A 20,400-nucleotide genomic window follows, 5' to 3' on the forward strand; every position below is an offset into this window, starting at 1 on the left:
AGACGCGAGGGGCGGTAAATCCGGGGTCGCGCTTCAAAGCCCATTTCTCTGGGTAGGAGGCGAACGAACCACGGGGGCACCAGAGATACCAGGCCCCTGTTCCCTCGGTAACCCCGAGCCTCGGCCCCAGCACCACGTTCCGCGGTCCTAGCTTAAGGGTGGTAGTTACATAGTAAAACCCACCCTCCCTGCCGTCGGGCAGATAAGAATCACGCGCTTTATTTACTCTTTTCCAGGCGGGCTTCCCATTGGCGGGGCGTGAAGAGTCACGTGACTCGGAGACGCATTCTGTGAGTGCAAAGTTCACGCCGATAGTAAAGATGGCGGTCTCCATTGGCGCGGCGGCCTGTAGGGCTCTGCACAGCCGCCGCCACCGGACGTTGCTGTCTATAGGTCGGGGGCTCTTCAGTGGGGCGCGGTGCCTTGTCGCGGAGGGGGAGACGCACTTCGGGTTCCAGAATGTGTCGGAGACGGAGAAAGGGGAGAAAGGTGAGGGGCGATTGGGACGGGGATCTAGCTGGAGAATGGGGAGACTCTGGGAAGGGGGAGATGGGAAGAGATTGCTGGACCGTTAAATACCCCAATGCCTGGTGTAGTGTACGAGGCAGTGTGGTCCAGTTATTGTGAAACAAAATGGACCGAGGAGACCTGGGTTCTGTTTCCAGCTGTGTCGCTGATCTCCTGGTGAAACACCCCCCTTCTCCCAGGCAGTCACTTGCTCTCTCCATATATTCTTTCTTTTCCCTGTGTCCGGTCTTTTATAATGAGAGCCCTTTGTGCTAGGGAGTGCTTTTTGCTCTGTACCTGAACACTGTCTTGCACAACAGATCTCTGATCTTGGTTGGAACTTGTTAGAGTTACCCTAATATGAATAATAGCTTATTTAAACCTATAATAAATGGGTGCGTTCTGTAGCTCAAGGATGAGCTGACTGAGGGATGAGAATTTCCTAGCAAATTGATGCTTACCTGAATGCTTTTAGGTAATCCATCTATAAATAACTTTTCAAACAAATTGCACTTAGTTCACATGGTGTTTTATAGATTGGGAATGTGGTGAAATGTAGGAATGTGTTGAAAGTAAATGCATGTAACAAAATATAAACTTTGGGAAGTATGATCATCTAACAGATTAAAAAAATAGGAGTCTTGCCTGAGACTTTATGGGGCCATGTGTTAGTATAGTATAGTATAGTTAGGAAGAGGACAGTGAATACACAGAAGTGAACATAAGTGGCATGCAACCTCTTGCTACCTCAAAGTGACATGTGTTGCATTATAATGTAATTTTATTTCAGTTTACCATGTATTTGAAAGTGTGGCCAAGAAGTATGATATAATGAATGATTCAATGAGTCTGGGGGTTCATCGGCTCTGGAAAGATATCCTGCTGCATCAAATGAACCCTTACCCAGGAACTCAGCTGTTAGATGTTGCTGGAGGGACAGGTACACTCCATTTTATTTCTAGTACTACTGTTAAGGAATGCTATTTGCTGGAGTAATGATTCCTTAATGGAGAGCAGAAATTCATCTACCTATAGATGAAAATGGAAAATAAGCACAGTATAGACAATAGAAATCATAGCTGCACTTAGTACAACATTTACATGATTTTCTAGAGAACGCTGTGTAGTGCTGTGGTCCCCAAACTGTGGGGCATGCCCCCTAGGGAGGCATGGAGGAACATTTGGGGGAGGGAGGGGGGGGGCTCAGCAGGGAGGGAGCACCACCCTGCTCTGCCCTGGCCTTAGTCCCAGCTTTGGCTTCCAGCCGCAACTTCAGTCCCCTAGGGGGTGCGAACAGATTACATTACGGGTAAGCGGGGACACAACATAAAAAGTTTGGGGACCACTGGTCTGGTGGCTAAATAAGGGGCCTGAAGTTGGGAATACTGGGTTGTATTCTTTGTTCTGCCACACACACACTATGAACTTAAGCAAGTAATTAACTGCTCTGTCCCTCAGTTTCCCTATCTGGAAAATGAAGATAACTTCTACTCTTCAAGGGGCAGGGTTGAGTCTTAGGCCTTGGCTACACTTGAGAGTTGCAGTGCAATAAAGCCTCCCCCAGCACTGTAACTCACTCCCCGTCCACACTGGCAGGGCACTTACAGTGCTGTATCTCCGTGGCTACAGCGCTGCAGGTACTCCAATTCCACGAGAGGAATAACAGCTGTTGCGGAGTGGCTGAGACAAACGGGGAGTAACCTTATTAGGCAGTGATTGATCTCTGGAAACTCCCCATAATCCTTTTAAGTGAAGCTTCCTCTCTTGTTCCTCTCCTTGTTTTGTTGTGATGCCGTTCTTTGTTTTGTTGTGAACTCTGAGGTTCCTGGAGCTGCTTATCAAAAAAACAAACACCGCTACTGTTTGCTGTGAATGAGTAGAGGCAGGCAGGGGGGCTCCCTGTGCAAGCCCACAGCTAATGTTTGCTTGAAGAGAGAGACTGTGCGCTCCCTGTCACACTCCACCTCACCCGCCCCTTTTGAAAAGCACATTGTAGCCACTTGAATGCTGAGATAGCTGCCCAGAATGCACCGCTGCAAATGTGGCCAAGATACTGCGCTGGCAGCTGGCAGTGTGGACAGACTGCAGCGCTTTCCCTACTCAGCTGTTCAAAGACAGGTTTAACTTACAGCGCTGTACAGCTGCAAGTGTAGCCAAGGCCTTAGGCCTTGTCGACATTGCTACTTTACAGTGCTGAAACTTTCTCGCTCAGGGGTGTGAAAAAAACACACCCCTGAGCGATTCAAGTTTCAGCATTGTAAAGTGGCAGTGTAGACAGTACACCAGCGCAGGGAGCTACTCCCTTCATGGGGATGGCTTTTTTACAGCACTGGGAGAGCACAACTACACAGCCATGTTAAAGCGCTGCTGCAGCAGCACTTTAATGTTGGTATTGAAGACATACCCTTAGTTTTCTAATGTTTTGAAGCACTTGAGATCCTTGGATAAAGCTGCTCTAGAAGTGCAAAGTATTACACTTATAGAAAAACAGTTACTTACCTTTCGTAACTGCTGTTCTTTGAGATGTGTTGCTCATGTCCATTCCATGTTAGGGGTGTGTGCTCACCACATGCACCAGTGTGGGAAGTTTTTCCCTCAGTGGTATCCATAAGGATCGGCTCTTGCGCCCCCAGGAATGGCGTACATATTCGCCAATATAAGGGCGCCACTGGCTCCCTCCCTCAGTTCCTTCTTACTGCCTGTGACAGTGCGTTTTCTTTACCTTCCCCCCCCCATCACATTGTGTAAATAGTTCTAGATAAGTAGTTTCTTCGTTCCCTTAATGACTAGCAAATAGTATTGTAGATAAGTTAGATAGTCCCCTCTAGGACTTAGCTCAGGGGCGAGGCATGCCCTGACCTGGGCTTCAAGCCTTGTGATCGCTATAAAAAGCCTATGCGGATCAACGACCTTTATCAAAGTTGCTTGAGGTGTTTGGGAGAAGCCCACATTAGTGGTAAGTGTCACATTTGCAAGAGCTTCCAGCCAAGGACTAAAAAGTAGCAGAACATAAGCGCTCCTCAAGGAGTCAGCCCTCGCATCAGTCTCCGAGCACCCAAGATCAGACTCTGCAGCGAGCACAGCAGCATGGGTACGAAGTCCGCCTCCGCCACTGGCCTCTTGGCACCAGTCCCAATCCCCAGTACCTGCTAAGAAGCAGGGGAAGCACACCAGGAGAGGGCCTTCCCCGACATCCTGTATGGGAAAGGGAAAGTCCAGAGAGGAGCATAGACCCATGCAGGGCAGCAAGACTCCGGAGCCCGGCCAGGCACCTGCATCACCAGCTAGGCTATCTAGTCCTTCTAGGGATCCACCAGCCACCCCTTACACTTATAGAAACTCTGTTTCAACTAACAGTAATGGGGGAAACTGACTTGTTAATGTTTCATCTAAAAAAATAAAGCTAGGGAGCATGTTAGTTCCAGTTTACCTAAATATTAAAAGTCCTAACTTCCTGTTGAATATTTAATTTTTATAATATCAGGAAATATTCTACATTTTGCATCTCCCTTTCAAAACTAATACAGGTGACATCGCCTTTCGGTTTATCAATTATGTTCGTTCCCAGTGGGAGCACCAGATCAAACAGAAACTGAAATCCCATCAGAATTTATCATGGCAGGAAATCTCTAAGAGTTACCAGGAAGAGGAACTTAAATTGCCAGGAGGTTCCCAAGTGGTGGTCTGTGACATTAATAAGGAAATGCTAAAGGTTGGAAAGCAGAAAGCACAACATCTTGGCTACTCTGAAGGTAAGCCCAGCATTATATCACTTCTGTAGTAGGTCTCTGAGTGATAGAAACTTAGATTTTAAAAAATCCTTATGTAGCGTTAGTCCAAAGTTCTACTTGCTTATTTGCCTGGAGCACTAACTTTTCTGATGGGCAAATATCAGGTGTAGGTTCTTTATCCTCAACAGTATGGAAAGAGTGGGTAAGTAAGATGATGTACATGAGCTGGCTAATTGTCATGACAATTCTGCAACTATGAGCTATACACTCTATAGAGGCACAGTGAGTCTCTTTAATACTTGTATCCCTTTGAAAATATGAGTCTGAGGATTAATCTGAAGCCCAGTGTTTGATTCTCCTTCAAAATCGGCCAGTGAGCGAAATACTGCTCTGTTACGCCAGTGCAATTCCACTGAATTTAGTCAAGCTGCATAGGTATGAAACAGGATAGTTTGGCCCTAAAAATCTGACTACACCCCAGATCTCATAAGCAATACTTTAAAAATCAAAGCAGCAAATAAAAATGTCATGAGTCCAAAAAAACCCAACAACCCTATATAGAGATAATGCCTCCCACAGAGAATAGGTTATAGTGCTTTTGGAATCTGAATCGTATTAAATATTTAGTTTGCACGTCAATGGGGTAATTCAGTGATCTCTAGATATCCTTTTGGGGACCACGTTGGTCCTTTCAATCAGGATTAATTTAAGAAGTAAGTAATAAATTGTGCTTGATGCACAGTATTTGTAAAATAGTTGTTTGCCCTCTCCCACTTTAATTACAGAAATATTCCTTAAATAAGATTTACTATATATATTTAAATGTGGTATATTTTATGTAAGACTGTTTTAAATTGGCTTTAAAAACACTGTTTAGTACCAGCTCTTGTTTCAAATTAAACTAAAGATTTATCAACAGTAACTGGAAGATACAGTCAGTCTCAACATTTGAAGTACCTTTTTGAAACTTTTAAAACTTGATTGAAAATGTGAACAGAATTTCAACTCCCTCATTTCCTCTTGATGAACTTTTGGGGGAGCAGTTACAATTTTTAGTGTTACATACCACAAACCAATTACTACACCCAGCTCTCTCTGCATTCCTGATTACCGCATTGGTGCAAGTAGTGCGCAGAGATATAACTGTTGGGGAAACAGATGAATGTTTCTGAAGCAGAGAAAAAATCATCAAGGTAAAAATATTTTTTTCCCCAGGCTTATTCAAAAGAATTGCACATATTGGTGAGCACCAAAAGATAATTAATGTTTCTTCTTTTTTAAGCTGGAGAAGAAAATGTGCTAAACGTAGGTAAAATGATGTAAAGGAATCCTGTAGAGGGCTCATTTTGTATTGTGTTGATGCAACACTGAATGACTTTAATAATGTCTGTGATTTCCTGCCCCACCCCTCACCCGCGCCTTAGTAGTTGCTTAAGTAAGCTGATGATTTCTCGTAGAAGTAACTTGGTCATCTATGTTACTGTGTGACTTAGAAAGTAGATAAGATAAAATGCCTGTTCTCTCATATCAGTTCCAGCTTCTTGAGTCTTCTCCCTTACCCCCTGACTTCATGCCTTCTTCCAGAAGGCAGAGCTCAAAGGTCAAACACTGGCTTGACTGGCCTCTTAAGTTGTAGACCATCATCTTCTTTGTTACTATAATAATCTTTTGTTACTCTCCAGTGCTGATAAATAGAGACAATAACCAGTGTGTTCAAACAAAGAAATATTGTTTTGGGGCAACTCTTTTATGAAATGTCTGCATTTCATAAAATCCATATAAAGCTTAGGAACTCCCACCTGTGGATGGAACAGGACATTTGCTCCTACCAGTATTAATCTATTTTTTAAAAATGTATATGACTCCAAGATTATTTAATTCCACCCTATGATTCTTCCTTCTGTAGTCCTATAGGATTCATGACCACAATTTACCTTCTGTCACAAAGCTCATTCTGACATCAATACAGACGAGTACATTTTCAGTGTTTTGTGGGCTCATTTTGTACAACTCATTGCAAAAACTATCCCCGAGAGTGATTGTAATAGTGAGAATGTTTCAGAAGGGAATCCTTACGCTAAAACATATAGGGGCAGCCAAATAGCTGTTGCTCTCTTCTGCCATGCTAAAGATGTAGGTTCCATCTTATTCCCCCAATCTGAAGTACTGTGGGTACAGCATGCCTAGCTCCAGTGGGGAGGAGGAAGATGGGGAATTGCCATGATGCAGGACCTTGAAGGGTAGCAGGTATGAACTTGAGGTGTCCTCTCTAGCAAAAAGAAGAATCACAGTATGATTTAAAAATGATATATTAGGGCTGCTGATTAATTGCAGTTAACTCACGCAATTAACTCAAAAAAATTAATCTTGATTAATCGCAGTTTTAATCACACTGGTAAACAATAGAATACCAATTGAAATTTATTATATATTCTGGATGTTTTTCTACATTTTTCAAATACACCTCTACCCCGATATAACGCTGTCCTCGGGAACCAAAAAATCTTACTGCGTTATAGGTGAAACTGTGTTATATCGAACTTGCTTTGATCCGCCGGAGTGCGCAGCCCTGCCCCCCCAGAGCACTGCTTTACCGCGTTATATCCGAATTGGTGTTATATCGGGTCGCATTATATCAGGGTAGAGGTGTATAATAATTTCAATTAAAACACAGACTATAAAGTGTGCAGTACTTACCTTATATTATTTTTATTACAAATACTTGCACTATAAAATGATAAAAGAAATAGTATTTTTCAATTTACCTCATACAAGTACCATAGTGCAATCTCTTTATCCTGAAAGTGCAACTTACAAATGTAGATTTTTGTTTGTTTGTTTTGCTACATAACTGCACTCAAAAACAAAACAATGTAAAACTTTAGAACCTACAAGTTCACTATGTCCTACTTCTTGTTCAGCCAATCACTAAGAGAAACAAGTTTGTTTACGTTTACGGGAGAGAATGCTGCCTGCTTCTTATTTACAATGTCACCTGAAAGTGAGAACAGATGTTCGCATGGCACTTTTGTAGCCAGCACTGATGTGCCAGATATGCTAAACATTCGTATGCCCTTTCATGCTTTGGCCACCATTCCAGAGGACATGCTTCCATCCTGATGACACTTGTTAAAAAAAAATACGTTAATTAAATGAATGACTGAACTCCTTGTGGGAGAAATGTGTCTCCTGCTCTGTGTTTTACCTGCATTCTGCCATATATTTTGTTATAGCAGTCTTGGATGATGACCCAGCATGTTGTTAATTTTAAGAACAGTTTCACTGCAGATTTGACAAAACGCAAAAAAGGTACCAATGTGAGTTTTCTAAAGATAGCTACAGCACTCCACCCAAGATTTAAGAATCTGAAGTGCCTTACAAAATCTGATCGGGATGGGGTGTGGCGCATTCTTTTAGAAGTCTTAAAAGAGGAACACTCCGAAGCAGAAATTACAGAACCCGAACCACTAAAAACAAAAATCAACCTTCTGCTGGTGGCATTTGACTCAGATGATGAAAATGAACATGCGTTGATCTGCACTGCTATGGATCGTTATCGAGCAGAACCTGTCATCAGCATGGACGCATGTCCTCTGGAATGGTGGTTGAAGCATGAAGGGACATATGAATCTTTAGTGCATCTGGCACATAAATATTTTGCAATGCCGGCTACAACAGTGCAATGCAAACACCTATTCTCACTTATAGGTGACACTGTAAACAAGAAGCGGGCAGCATTATCTCCTGCAAACTTGTTTTTCTGAGCGATTGGCTGAACAAGAAGTAGGACTGAGTGGACTTGTTGGCTCTAAAGTTTTACATTGTTTTATTTTTGAATGCAGTTATTTTTTTACATAACTGTACATTTGTAAGTTCAACTTTCATGATAAAGGGATTGCATTACAGTGCTTATATTAGGTTAATTGAAAAATACTATTTTTTACAGTGCAAACACTTGTAATCAAAAATAAATATAAAGTGAGCACTGTACACTTTGTATTCTGTGTGGTCATTGAAATCAATATATATGAAAATGTGGAAAACATCCAAAATATTCATTAAAATAGTATTCTATTAATGTTTAACAGAGCAATTAATTGCAATTAATGTTTTTTTAATCGCTTGACAGCCCTATTATATACGTATTACCTTTGCCAAAACAGAGAGAAGATCTAGTCTTTCTGAAAGTTTTCTGGGATGAACAGCTCCTAGTATATATGTGAGTTTTTGCTGTTGTTTTTTTAAGGCTTGTCCTGGGTGGTTGGGAATGCTGAAGAGCTGCCCTTCAATGACAACAAGTTTGATGTTTACACAATTGCCTTTGGAATACGGAATGTAACTCATATTGACCAGGTAAGCAGGGGCAACATGTCTTGGGATATACAGTTCTCCTGGGCTTTCTGGGCACCAAGAAAAGAAGAAACACTCCTGTATGGGGGAACCTCTGTTTCAACTTCTCACGTGTAAAAGAAAATGGGATATAGCCCTACAGTTTGGTTGAATTAAAAGAAATTGAGGTTAATAAATATCCTGCCCTTCTAGGGGCATCATAGGGTTCAGATTTTTACCATGGAGATAAGCATGATATAAATACTTGCATACATTTTTCTGGGAAGCTCTGAGTAGTCCTTACTTAAAAATTAGAAAATATTTGTAAGCACTCTAGCAAGTAATGTCACCGATTCTAATTGGGACCTGGTATTTTGAGATTGATTGGTTATAACTGTTCTGCCTGAGATTATTTTTGATCAAACTGGTAATTGCATGTAATGTTCCATGTGCTGAGATGTGCTTTGAATCCCTTAAAGTGTAATTACCTGTTTACACAACTGATGAAAGACTTTCTGCATGTCCACTTCTTTTTGCTTTGGTTTTATAGTGTTGTCTCCCATCTTCAGGAAGAAGGTGGATGTAGCTTGAAAACTTATTATGAATCTTTGGACACTTGCTAGTAGGCTGCAATACCTAATGCTTAATACCATCCTAAAGTAGGCCAATCTCTTCCTGAAAGCAACAGATAATTTTAAAATATAATAATGTGCAGCCATATTGAGCCTCTCTGACCTGAGTGGGTTGAGTTTAGCCTGACAGAAAGGGACTTATGTGAGAATGTTACCTAATTTAAAGCATACTTACAGTTTTAGACCCACAATGGATAGGTGGTATTATTGTCCAAGTCTAAATATTTTAAGTTCCCTATGAAAATCCCAGGACACTTTGGTGACTTTAACCAGAACAGAGTCTTTCTTCTGCTTGGACTGTGCCCAAGCCAAGGAGGTGGAGCATCCATGTTTCACATCCTCATGAGATAATAGGGAGGGTGCTTTCCTACAGTGTGTTCATCCACTTTTGATCTCTCTCAGGCACTTCAGGAGGCATATCGTGTGCTGAAACCAGGAGGGAGATTTCTGTGCCTGGAATTTAGTCAAGTCAACAACCCCCTTATTTCCAGGTTGGAATATGTCAATTTTTTTCTTTTCTCTTTATTTTTATCTCACACATGAGGGTTTTTCTTGAGCTGGGACAAAAACACGTGGAAGAGTCCTAAGCCCTTGAAACACTATCACACACTTAAATCCAAACTCTGTAGAAGTCCACAGCAAAGGTGATATACAGAGACTAATTCCTTTTTAGGAAAAAGTTAGTCCTAGGAGATTTTATGTTGGTGTCTGCATGTTAATCTGCGCTTCGTCTCTTTGGGCAGGCTCTATGATTTGTACAGTTTCCAGGTTATCCCTGTTCTGGGTGAGATTATTGCGGGAGATTGGAAGTCCTACCAGTACCTTGTGGAAAGCATCCGACGCTTTCCAGCCCAGGTAACAAGGTGCTCTGCTTGAACATTTAGTGTACAGATTGTCACCACAGGGTCAGCTGGGTTATGGGTAGAGACTAGGCCTTTAAGAAGGCATATGCTAGTTTACTTCTGCTAATTGCACAATTACCCCTCTTCTCCTCCCCCTCCGATGACTAAAGGGGATATGAGAAAGGTCTACACAATTATGAATGGTGTGGAGAAAGTAAATCAGGAAGTGTTTTTTTGCCCCTTCACATAATACAAGAACCAGGGCTCACTCAACAAAATTAATAGCAGCAAGTTTAAAACAAACATAAGAAAGTACTTCTTCATACAACGCAGTCAACCTTTGGAACTTGTTGGCAGGGATGTTGTAAATACCAAAATTATAACTGGGTTCAAAAAATAATTAAGTTTATGGAGGCTATGTCCAGCAATAACTATTAGCCAAGATGGTTAGGTATGCAACCCTATGCTCTAGGTCCGTGGTCTCCAAAGTGGGGTGTGCAAGAGGATCCTTGGGGTACGTGGTAGGAGGAGCGTTGTTGGTTTTTTTTGCTTCGCCAGGCGGGAGTCCGACTCTCCCGCCCCCCCCCTTGCTTCAGCAGTTCGGTTGGGGGGAGTTGTTTTTTTGCATGGTAGGGGCTGCATACTCAAATTTTGTACTGATAAGAATACACAATCAAAGTTTGGAGACCACTGCTCTAGGTGTCCCTGCCAGAAGGTGGGACTGGATGACAGGGGATGGATCACCCAGTAATTGCTGTGTTCTGTTCATTCCGTCCAAAGCACCTGGCCCTAGCCACTATCAGAAGCCAAGATACGGGGCTAGATGGAGCATTGGTCTGACCTAGTATGGCTATTCTTATATTCTTTATTACTGTATTTCAGGAAGAATTCAAGGCAATGGTTGAAGATGCAGGTTTTCTGAAAGTGGAATATCGAAATCTATCATCAGGCATTGTAGCCATTCACTCAGGTTTCAAACTGTGACCCTCCTACTTTACAAAGCTCTTGAAGGATAAAGGGTATTTCCCCTGAGGAAGCTAAAAGCTATCCAACTCCAAAAACTTCACTGCCAAGATAGACTGGGGGGAAAGACCTGGTCTCTCTGCATAAGCTAAAGCTTCAGATTTTGGGTTTCTGAAAAGCTGAAATTATGTTCTTACAACCAGGTCAGGATCTGGAATCCCTCTGCCAATTAGGTATTTATGGATCAAGTGATTGCTTGATGCCTGGCCTGTACTCACTCTGAACTGATTACCACTTTCCCAAAACCTCAGACAGTGACTCAAGTATTAAATATATGTACTAACCATGTTCATCTTCTAAAGTACAGTGGTGAGGATATGGCAAAAATCACATTTAAGACTTATGTAAGCTTGACAGCATATACTCCATACACCAGTAATAGAACTGATGGAAGGTAAACATGGACCAACTAGCCTTCAAACAAGATATCACCCTATATTGTATTGAAGTAATGACTCTAGTTCAGGGTGGGTATGGACATGACAAGTGTGTGTGACATGTAGGATTTGTGTATTTATTTTAAAGATCTTATTAAATTTTATATATCAATCTTTCACTTTTGCGTGGAAAGTGTCACTGATTCCTGAAGACTTATCTGCAGAAGTAGCAAGTTACTGTTAATGTATTTCTTCAGTGATGGGGACAAAGTTCTGAAAGAATCTATTCACTGTCCTCACTTTAACTGTTATCCTGAAATAGTGCTGTAATTGTGAAATACCCTACCCATCACCTTGCACCCTGTCTTTGGAGAAATCTTCCACTAGTTTACCTCTGTATCCTGAGAAGACTGACAAGTTACCAAGATCCAAGGAAACGTCTGCAGTAGTGAATATGAAAAAGCTAAAAATATTGTATTAAAATCTTATGTCTTTATTTACCCCTTATTTGAGCTGCATTCTGGTAGTTTGTTTAGTAAAGTTTAAAGTGAGTAATTTAATTCAGTTCTTACTAGCTGCCTGGAGGTTTAGTAATCTGTGTTTCTATACCAGAATGAGAGTGTAGGACTGAAATGTGGTAAGTACCAGAGGGGAAAAATAGGCACAGCCTTGTCTAGCTCAGAATGCATAGTTGATAGAAAAAAATCATAATAAGCAGGCTTGATACATAAGTTATTGTAACCTGCTGGTAGCTTGCAAACTAGTAAACAATCACTGTAGTAGTATAAAATATCTATTAAAGAAGCTTGGATGCAATGTGACTTCAGATGCCCTTAGATGAATCACATTAATCAACTCTTGGTGCATCATTTATTGTAGGACTACCACTTAATTCACTAAGTTAAGTGGTTCATGGTACAGCAGGACACAATCTGATCATTTGACAGACAGTGTCCTGAATTCTAAACTACCTCAACTGGAATCTAGATCAGAGCCACAGGTAAGTAGAGATTTTACTCTTCCACCTCCAATAAAAATAAAGGCAAGGTTTTCAAACAAGTATTGAGTGATTAATTGTTCTACGGTTATGAATCTTGCTTAAGTGTTAAACATGGAAGCATAAGGTAATTGAACATTACTTCTAATGCAGAAAAGCATCAGAAAGCCTCATCATAGCTGAGTTGTACTAAGTGCTACTTCAAATGGGAAGGTAGCAACTCTCCCTGCTGTATCAAGACTTTTAAACCAAAGCGATATTAGCAGCTGAAAGCACTATGCTGTCTGCCCCTTTTCCTGCCTTAGTACCAAATGAGGCTGGCACACCTTCTCCAGAAGCTGCTGTAACTTTCAAGTTTAGAGCCACAGCACCATGATGGCTAAGGAGTCTTTGTACTGAAGCTGGTGAACATCCATAAGTTTTATACACTGGGGCTTTACCCTCATCATTTGAAAAGATCTAGTTCCCAGCTCAAAGCTAGTGCTAGCCCCAGGGAAGTGCTTAAACATGAAGAACTACTTGTCCTCCTCACTAACATCCTTAGAACTGGTCCTGCTTACTGGGACTATAGCAGCCTCAGCCAGCACAGCCCTAAAGGATCTAGGTAGTATCTAGCATCATAGAATCTGACTTTTTGTAAGTGACCTAGAAATGGATTAAGACTCACTGTTCTAGTGGACAATATTACAAATATGTTCCATAAAATAAAGGAAAGTGTACAGCCACTCACAGCCTTGGACCAGAACTACATGGAGCTATTGCTGGTTGATAAAGGCTATAGGTGAGTGAATAAGAAAAATATGAACTTCAGATGGATAAAAGTAGAGGCTAACCTCACAAGAATTACAGCTCCAACTTAACTTTTGTAAAGGCAGTTGTACCGGTCTATGCCAGCAGTGAACTTTTCTATATTAACAGCTTTACATCAACTTTTGGGTTAGAGAAAATACTCACTTTATGAAATACTTTTCACTTATTTTCATGGAGCTTAGTACAAATTTAGAGCTTACTACCAGAATCTATATAGGGCTCAGTGGGATAGATGGCTATAAAACTATTAGAATAAACTCTTAAAGGTTGAGTATATCCAACAGTTTTATTAAAAAGGGAAGCAGGTTTTTGGAAAGAAAATAAATACAAGAAAGACTCTTTTGCTATTTTTTATAGCAACAATGAAAACAAACTGGTACAGAGGAGTCCCTGTCCATTACCACCACAACAAAAGGCTTGAAGAGCAAAGTGTGTTCCCCAGGGAAGGCTTAAGATTTCAGTCTCTATTTGGAGTTAGTGTGCAGTCCTGGAACTGGATGCAAGTTTGGATAGCACAGTCTGTGCTCTAACCAGATTTGAAGAGGAGAATAGCAACTTGGCCTAGGTAGAAATAGATGAAGTGCTTAGTCTCATGAGTCACATAGCTGCCAAAGTTCCTTCCCACAATGCAGTGCCAAGTGGGGTTGTACTTCTTGTCAAACTCCTGGAAGAAAAAAAACAAAATGCACAATATTATCACAGCAGAACTACCTTTCTTAGGCACACAAAAGTTGCAGATTTTTTGAACTGCCATATTCTCACCTACATCTTTATATTAAGTGTTCAAACATTGAGGCATGTGGCGGGGTAAGAACAGCATATCCTTTGCTGTGCACAAAGACCACAGCTTTGATAAGGGAGAGGTTGAATCGCTGACTTACCTTTATTGCACAATTGCTGGCTATTATATCATGAGACACCAGAAATCACGGTCTTACTAGGTAGCTGCAGGAGTACAGGTAGTATCTTACTGCTGTGATAGTCTATACCCTTATATTCACCCCTTTCACAAGGCTGTGAAATTTTGTACAAAGCATACTATGTAAGGTTTAATTTGAAAACTCATTTCCTGATTGTCCTAGTAAAATGTGGCAAGACTGTAAAAGAAAATTTCACCATACAATATTACCAAAGACATGTTCCAGGAGGCAGTCACAAACAAGTTCCCAAGAGATAAAAGGTTAGCCAATGCCTCAGCCAGGTGTCAAATAGACCACTGACCTGATTAAGTGGCCACTCTTCCAGGGCGGGGGTGGGGAAGAGAGAAAGAAGAAATATATATTTTGGTAAGGTAGTAGTAGGTGGCCAGAAACCTTATATCAGCTGGTGATGACACTTGCACAAGAGAAAGGGCTGTAAGAAGAAGGCAGACATCCCAAATCATCACTCTCTACCCACAGCATCAACCCCTGAAGAACAAAGGAAGCAGCACTGGACTGGGGGCTGGAAATCCTGACAGAGGTTCAGCCAGGAAGACTGCTGGAACTTGTGGTGAGAGAGACCTTTGCTCAAGTTAGCTGTAGTTGTGTTTTACCTTTTATTTCCATGGAACCAATCCTGACTTATATTTGTCACTTAATACATTTTTTGTTTTATCTAAACCAGTGTGTTTGGATTGAAGTATTTGGGAAACTCCATTTGGGATAACAAGATTTGTGCATATCATTTTCTATTAATAAAGTGACAGACCTGATACAAGTTTGTATCGTCCAGGAGGGTGCTGGGCAGTACAACACACATTTCTGGGACTGGGAGTTTGCTGGTCTTGTTATGCAGTGTAGTTCATGAGTGGCTGCCTATAGCACTCAGACGGTATGGCTGGGAGTGATTTACATAGTGGAGGCTGATAGAGAGCAGATCAGGAGTGGTTGCTCTCACAGCGAAGCAGAGTTTACAAAAGGCAACCCAGGCTAGGGAATGAGGGGACAGAGTTGTCCATCAGTCCAGATTGTACTCTGGTTAATGTTACAACTGCCCACCTGCCAAGTCTTGCAGAAATCAAGCTAGTTTACTAGGTGTAAGCATTCTCTCCTTCCATCCGAGAAGCTAGCGCATCCTAGTAGATCTTTAGCACAATAGCTTTCAAGCTATGGTTTCTCAACCAGCAATAGGGCAAAGCCCTTGCTAGTGATCTGCAAAAAGAATTTTGAAAGTCAAGCAGTAGAGGGAATGGGTATGGAGGAGGAGTGACAGGATCTCACAAACAGGCGCACACAATGAAAGTGCAAAGTGCTTCGGAGGCATTCCGGTGAGTCCATTATGCTAGTTTGAATCATCCTAGTTCATAAGATCATAAGTGAAGATAGTGAGTTGATCCACAGAGGGAAAGATCAGAGCATAAGCCCCAATACTCTATTCTTAAAAGAAAAGCCCTCACTTCATTTTATAGACCAAATTTATTCACAAATGAGTAGTATTTTACAGTTAGACACTTTAGTCTGACTCCAAGTTTTGCTAGCCAATGTGATTACCACAAAAAGTCAGACTTGTTAAAAAGTGCTTTACACAAATCCATGCCCAGCAGTCCTGAAATTTAGAGCTTTGGGCCAAGCAAAGCTATCCAGCTATTATGTATTTGATTATTATATTAAGCCTCTTGGCTAATTGTTTCTATTTCCAATGTGTGTCATCACATCCCCTCCCTCTCCACTGATATGGGGAAGTTACACTGAAGTTTGACAATGAGCTATAGAATTGTTTTGTAGTAAGTTAAACTGATGTTTCTGCTTCATTGATTTTTAAGTGATGCATTCCCTATAGAGAAGAAAATCTATACTTGTTTCTACATCTCAAGCAGGAGGGTTTTTTTTTTTTTAAGTAAGTTTGCTATTCTCACTGGAAATTGCTAGCAATAAGCTGAACTCAAAAGGACAGTTTAAAGAGAGCCCTTGACTGACATTAGGTTTTATACGTTGTCAATGATTGCTGCTTATAAGTCTGTTCCACTCAACGTAGTCTCAATTCAATTCAACCTTCCCACTCTTATGGCAGGCCAGCGTCTTCCATTAGCACTGCCAAATCAGCAAACTGCAGAAGTACGAAAAATGGTAAACTATAGTTTCCTCTCCCAACTGGGCTCAGATGGCAACATCCACATGCAGCTTCTCCCAACAGCTCCCCTGCTGTTAGAACAAGCATATGGCTAGGATATGAAAAAAATAACCAAAGGAAAGAAAAATGTTACCAAACCCAAGAACAGTTGTTGTGTATGACAAATCTTCACAAAAATTATACAACAAAATTAGCTTGCAAATGAAGGCCTTTGTATATACAACTTCAGTTGATCTGAGCACCTAGTAAAGCATCTTTTCTTCTAGAGTTCCCTTCTGGCAGTACTCCCATCATACTAGGCAGTAAAACGTGCAGCTCCAGCAACAGAGGGAAAAAGCTATTACAACAGGGATTTACCTTTTTTATATGAGCTGCAATATCCTTCTCAATGTTATATTTTTCCAGGGCCTGAGTGGCACACTCCACTGAATCTTGCTGCATCTCTTCAGACATATCCGCATTCTTGATCACAGCCTTTCGATCACACATGGTTACCTAGGGAGCACGCATGCGCACATGAAATAATTTGACATGGCAGTAGGAGCATCCACCACCCAAAACTCCCACAGACAGTCTGTTTAATAGGCTTGGTCTTGTACAATGCATGATTTTTATGGTCACTATCTAGTAGCTTAAGACCATTGGCCAAGCCTTAATGTAAAACACGTCTCCTCAAAGCATGCGGTCGGTCGTCAGCTCTACAGCCAGTGACATACGTTATACAGACAGTGAAGTAAACTAGATGTAATTTTTCAGCTGTAGTACTTTCCTCCCTCCCTTTCAGCTGAAGTAACTGGTTTGAAAGCATAGTTAGGAGCATTTTCAGTTTCACTGATCATGATCTCTTTCCCGAGAGAGAATCTGTAGAATCACTTTTTGGCTTTTCAGCTAAAAAAAAAAAGCTTATCAGTTTAAACTGATAGTCTGTATAGCCCAGTGGTTCTCAAACTTTTGTACGGGGAACCCCCCTTTCACATAGCAAGCCTCTGAGTGCAACCACCCTTATAAATTAAAAACACTGTTTTATATATTTAACACAATTATATATACTAGAGGCAAAGCAGGGTTTGGTGAGGAAGCGGACACCTCGTGACCCCCTAAGGGGTTCCAACCCTCTGTTTGAGAACCCCTGGGATAGCCAGTACAGTCATGGGGTGGACGCCTCCTAGTAGCCCTTAATCATAATTTGAGTGCAAATAGAGACCCCGAGTAGTTTAAAATACTATACAGTTTCAAGAAATTAAATTCAGAGCTTGGAATACTTTGTGAAGCTAGAGATGCTAGAAATTTCTATGTAATTTCCCTGGCACAGATAAGCTATTGAGTAGCATTCCCATAGATACTTGCTCTTTGGGAGTGTCCATTGACAGTCCTGCCATGCGTCCTCATGCTCATTTTGCCAGACAAATCTTAGTCTTGGGGGCGGGGGGTTAAAGCACCGAAGAAGCCAGAATACTTCCATCGCTACCCCCTCTTGGCCAATCGGTGGTCTTCCCACCCCCATCCCCCCCCAACCAGGGCACCCTCCTCCCCCTCGCTAGTCTCCCCCCCCACCCCCACGACCACCCCGGGTACCCTCGCCCAATCGGTACTTCCGCCGCCCACCCCCGTATACTCAGACCCCTCCCCCCTGCCCAATGGCTCCCCCCCCAGCCAGGGCTCACAAGAACCCACGCCCCCGGGGCGCCCTCCTCTGATCCGCGCCTTCTCCCTCCGCCGGCGGGATGACCAGAGGCAGCTGCCTTCTCCCTCCTCGCGGGCCGTGCGGCCCCACCTCTCCCAGCGCCCTCTGACCGGCTCTAGGGTCCTGCCCCGGTCGGGAACTCACCGTGTGCTGGGCGGCTCCGAGCGCGGAGGGAAGGGATGGATGGGGCGGGCAGGCAGGTTCTCAACCAGCGCTCACGCAGCCAGCTCTCCGATGTGACTGAAACCGCGCGGCGCCACCCCCGTAGCCTAATGCTGCTAGCCACGCCCCTTCCGACTAAGACACGCCCGCGTGCACCAATCATTGGCCTCTGCAACAATCTCAGGCGCATGTCATTGGCCGACATCTACCGCTTACCGCAGCTTCTTACTGTTGCGTTTTGTTTCAACCCGGCATGCATCGCGCTGGCGTCTGTTCCCATAGCGACAGGATGCGTGCCGCTGGGGCCCAGGCTCGAGGCCTGCCCCCGGGAGTGAGGAGCCTGCGGAGCCCCCAGGGTTCAAGGATCCCTCCCGTAGCGCGATAAAAGGGATGGGAGATCCCACTCAGGAGCAGCGATGAGGGCGGCTCCCATTGACGGGGCTATGGAGACTGTTGCTGAGGTCAGGATCCCCCCCCACACACCCCGTGTTCAGAGGCATGGCGAGGGCTAGGCTCAAATCCCCGCAGGGATACAAGGGCCCGGGAATACAGAAGCCTCCCCCGGAGACTGGCATGTGGTGCTCCATCTTCCCAGGAACAGGCGTCCAGGGTTGTGGCCCCTTCCTTGGAAAAAAGGTGCCACTGGTTAAGAGTGGTATTTATATTTAGGAGCACCTAGAGACCCCATCTGAAATTGTGCACACGCAAAGTGAGAAAGAGTCCCTGGCCCAAAGAGCTTAGAGACAAAGTAGACAAGATGAACAAAGAGCAGGAATGGAAACAGATGCTGCAGAGACTCTGTGCCTTGGATCATCATCTTGTGCAATTGTGGTGGGAATCAGATCTGACTCTTTTGGACAGACCCCAACAGTGTAACAGTGTTCAGGGACCAGTTGCCTTCCTCCAGCAGTCACTAGCGAATGAGAACTGAATTTGCTGCAGGAATGAAGCTCAATAGGTAGTAGACAAGAATAGACCATGGAATGCTTTTAAGCTTTACCTCATTCTCTGATCTGAAGGTGGCTAATGGCATCTGCTGAAATCCCTATGGGAGCTTAAAGAATGAGAAAATACCCAGAACCGAATGTGAGGAATTTCTGTAATATTGTTATGACAAAATATGTGTAATTCAGTTTCTCAACTCACTTTGTATTGTTATCCACTGGATATGAGGCGATTAATTTATTTCTTGGAACAGGAATCTGGGTAAGATTCATGTACAGTTGGCATGTCTGTGTTGGTATGAATTAATTAGCATACCACATATGTATTAAGTTGCCTTGGAGATACAATGGAAGACCAAGGATCAGATATTACTTTCTAATAACTATCAGACACATTGACTCAGTGTGAAAACAGTGTGACTGCAGCTTGAAACAAATGCAGGAGATAAGAGCAGAAAGAGGCATTATGATCATTTAGTCTGACCTCGGGCATAATATAGGCCAAAGAAACTCATCCAGTAATCTCTGCATCAAGACCATAACATCTGTTTGAAGTATTGCATATCTTTGTAGAAAGATATCCAGTCCTAATGTAAAGCCTTCAAGCTATGGAGAAGCCACCGTATTCCTCAGTAAGTTGTTCCAATAGTTAATTACCCTCAGTGCTACCTATTTGCACCTTATTTCTAATCTCAGTTTGTCTAATTTCAGTTTCCAACCGTTTAATCTCATGTGTCTTTGTGATAAAGAGCCATCTACTATCAGAAATCTTTTCCCCAAGTCGGTATTTGTAGCCTGGGACCAAGTCATCTCTTAACCTTCTCTTTGGAAAACAACATAGATCAAGCTTAAATCTATCACTATAAGGCATGTTTTCCAGACCTCAAATAATTGCATCTCTTTTCTCTACCCTTTCCAATTTTTCAGCACAAACTTTACATGTAGGCACCAGACTTGGACTCAGTATTCCAGTAATGGTCTCACTAAAGCTGTGTACAGATATAATACTACCTTCCTAGTCATACTTGATCTTCTCTTGATTATACATCCAAAGGTACCATTCGCCCTCTGAGCCACAGCATCACACTGGGAGCTCATGTTCAGTTGGTTATCTACCATGACTCCTAAACCCTTTCCATTGTCACTTCATTTTAGGATACAGTTCTCCATTTTGCAGTTGTGACCTACATTTTTTGTTCCTAGATGTATGATCTTGTATTAGATTTTATTAAAATGCATGTTGTTCAAATGAACTCACCTTACCAAGAAATTAAAATCAACCTATATAAGTGACTTGTCTCTATTATTATT

General features: G+C 42.4%; 2 protein-coding genes across 3 annotated transcripts; one reads left to right on the plus strand and one right to left on the minus strand.

The window, feature by feature from the left end:
• The first annotated feature begins 279 nt into the window (after positions 1–279).
• Positions 280–12,844, plus strand: COQ5 (coenzyme Q5, methyltransferase). Of its 2 annotated transcripts, XM_034791149.1 has the most exons (7): positions 280–489; positions 1,298–1,447; positions 4,035–4,259; positions 8,485–8,591; positions 9,602–9,690; positions 9,943–10,054; positions 10,924–12,841. In XM_034791149.1, the coding sequence occupies exons 1-7, from the start codon at positions 321–323 to the stop codon at positions 11,023–11,025; spliced, it is 954 nt and encodes a 317-aa protein (XP_034647040.1). In that variant the 5' UTR covers positions 280–320; the 3' UTR covers positions 11,026–12,841. The 2 variants fall into 2 exon arrangements, with proteins under 2 accessions (XP_034647040.1, XP_034647041.1); XM_034791150.1 differs by lacking the exon at positions 1,298–1,447 and having other exon boundaries at positions 10,924–12,844.
• Positions 12,845–13,582: 738 nt separating this feature from the next.
• DYNLL1 (dynein light chain LC8-type 1) lies at positions 13,583–18,280 on the minus strand. Its single transcript, XM_034791151.1, has 3 exons — positions 18,128–18,280; positions 16,657–16,794; positions 13,583–13,912 (listed from the first exon to the last, which is right to left on the minus strand). The coding sequence occupies exons 2-3, from the start codon at positions 16,786–16,788 to the stop codon at positions 13,775–13,777; spliced, it is 270 nt and encodes an 89-aa protein (XP_034647042.1). The 5' UTR covers positions 16,789–16,794; positions 18,128–18,280; the 3' UTR covers positions 13,583–13,774.
• Positions 18,281–20,400: the final 2,120 nt, after the last annotated feature.

The sequence above is a fragment of the Trachemys scripta genome, chromosome 15, assembly GCF_013100865.1.
Source record: "Trachemys scripta elegans isolate TJP31775 chromosome 15, CAS_Tse_1.0, whole genome shotgun sequence".
In the NCBI taxonomy this organism is placed as follows: Eukaryota; Metazoa; Chordata; order Testudines; family Emydidae; genus Trachemys; species Trachemys scripta.

What these genes read in the sequence shown, in the direction of transcription:
- COQ5 (XM_034791149.1), top strand. Translation starts at nt 321, where the DNA reads ATGGCGGTCTCCATTGGCGCGGCGGCCTGTAGGGCTCTGCACAGCCGC. An exon ending in AGATGTTGCTGGAGGGACAG is followed by an intron (nt 1,448 to 4,034) that starts GTACACTCCATT and finishes AAACTAATACAG; the next exon opens with GTGACATCGCCTTTCGGTTT. An exon ending in AACAACCCCCTTATTTCCAG is followed by an intron (nt 9,691 to 9,942) that starts GTTGGAATATGT and finishes CTCTTTGGGCAG; the next exon opens with GCTCTATGATTTGTACAGTT.
- DYNLL1 (XM_034791151.1), bottom strand. Translation starts at nt 16,788, where the DNA reads ATGTGTGATCGAAAGGCTGTGATCAAGAATGCGGATATGTCTGAAGAG. An exon ending in TTGCAGCTCATATAAAAAAG is followed by an intron (nt 13,913 to 16,656) that starts GTAAATCCCTGT and finishes TTTTTCTTCCAG; the next exon opens with GAGTTTGACAAGAAGTACAA.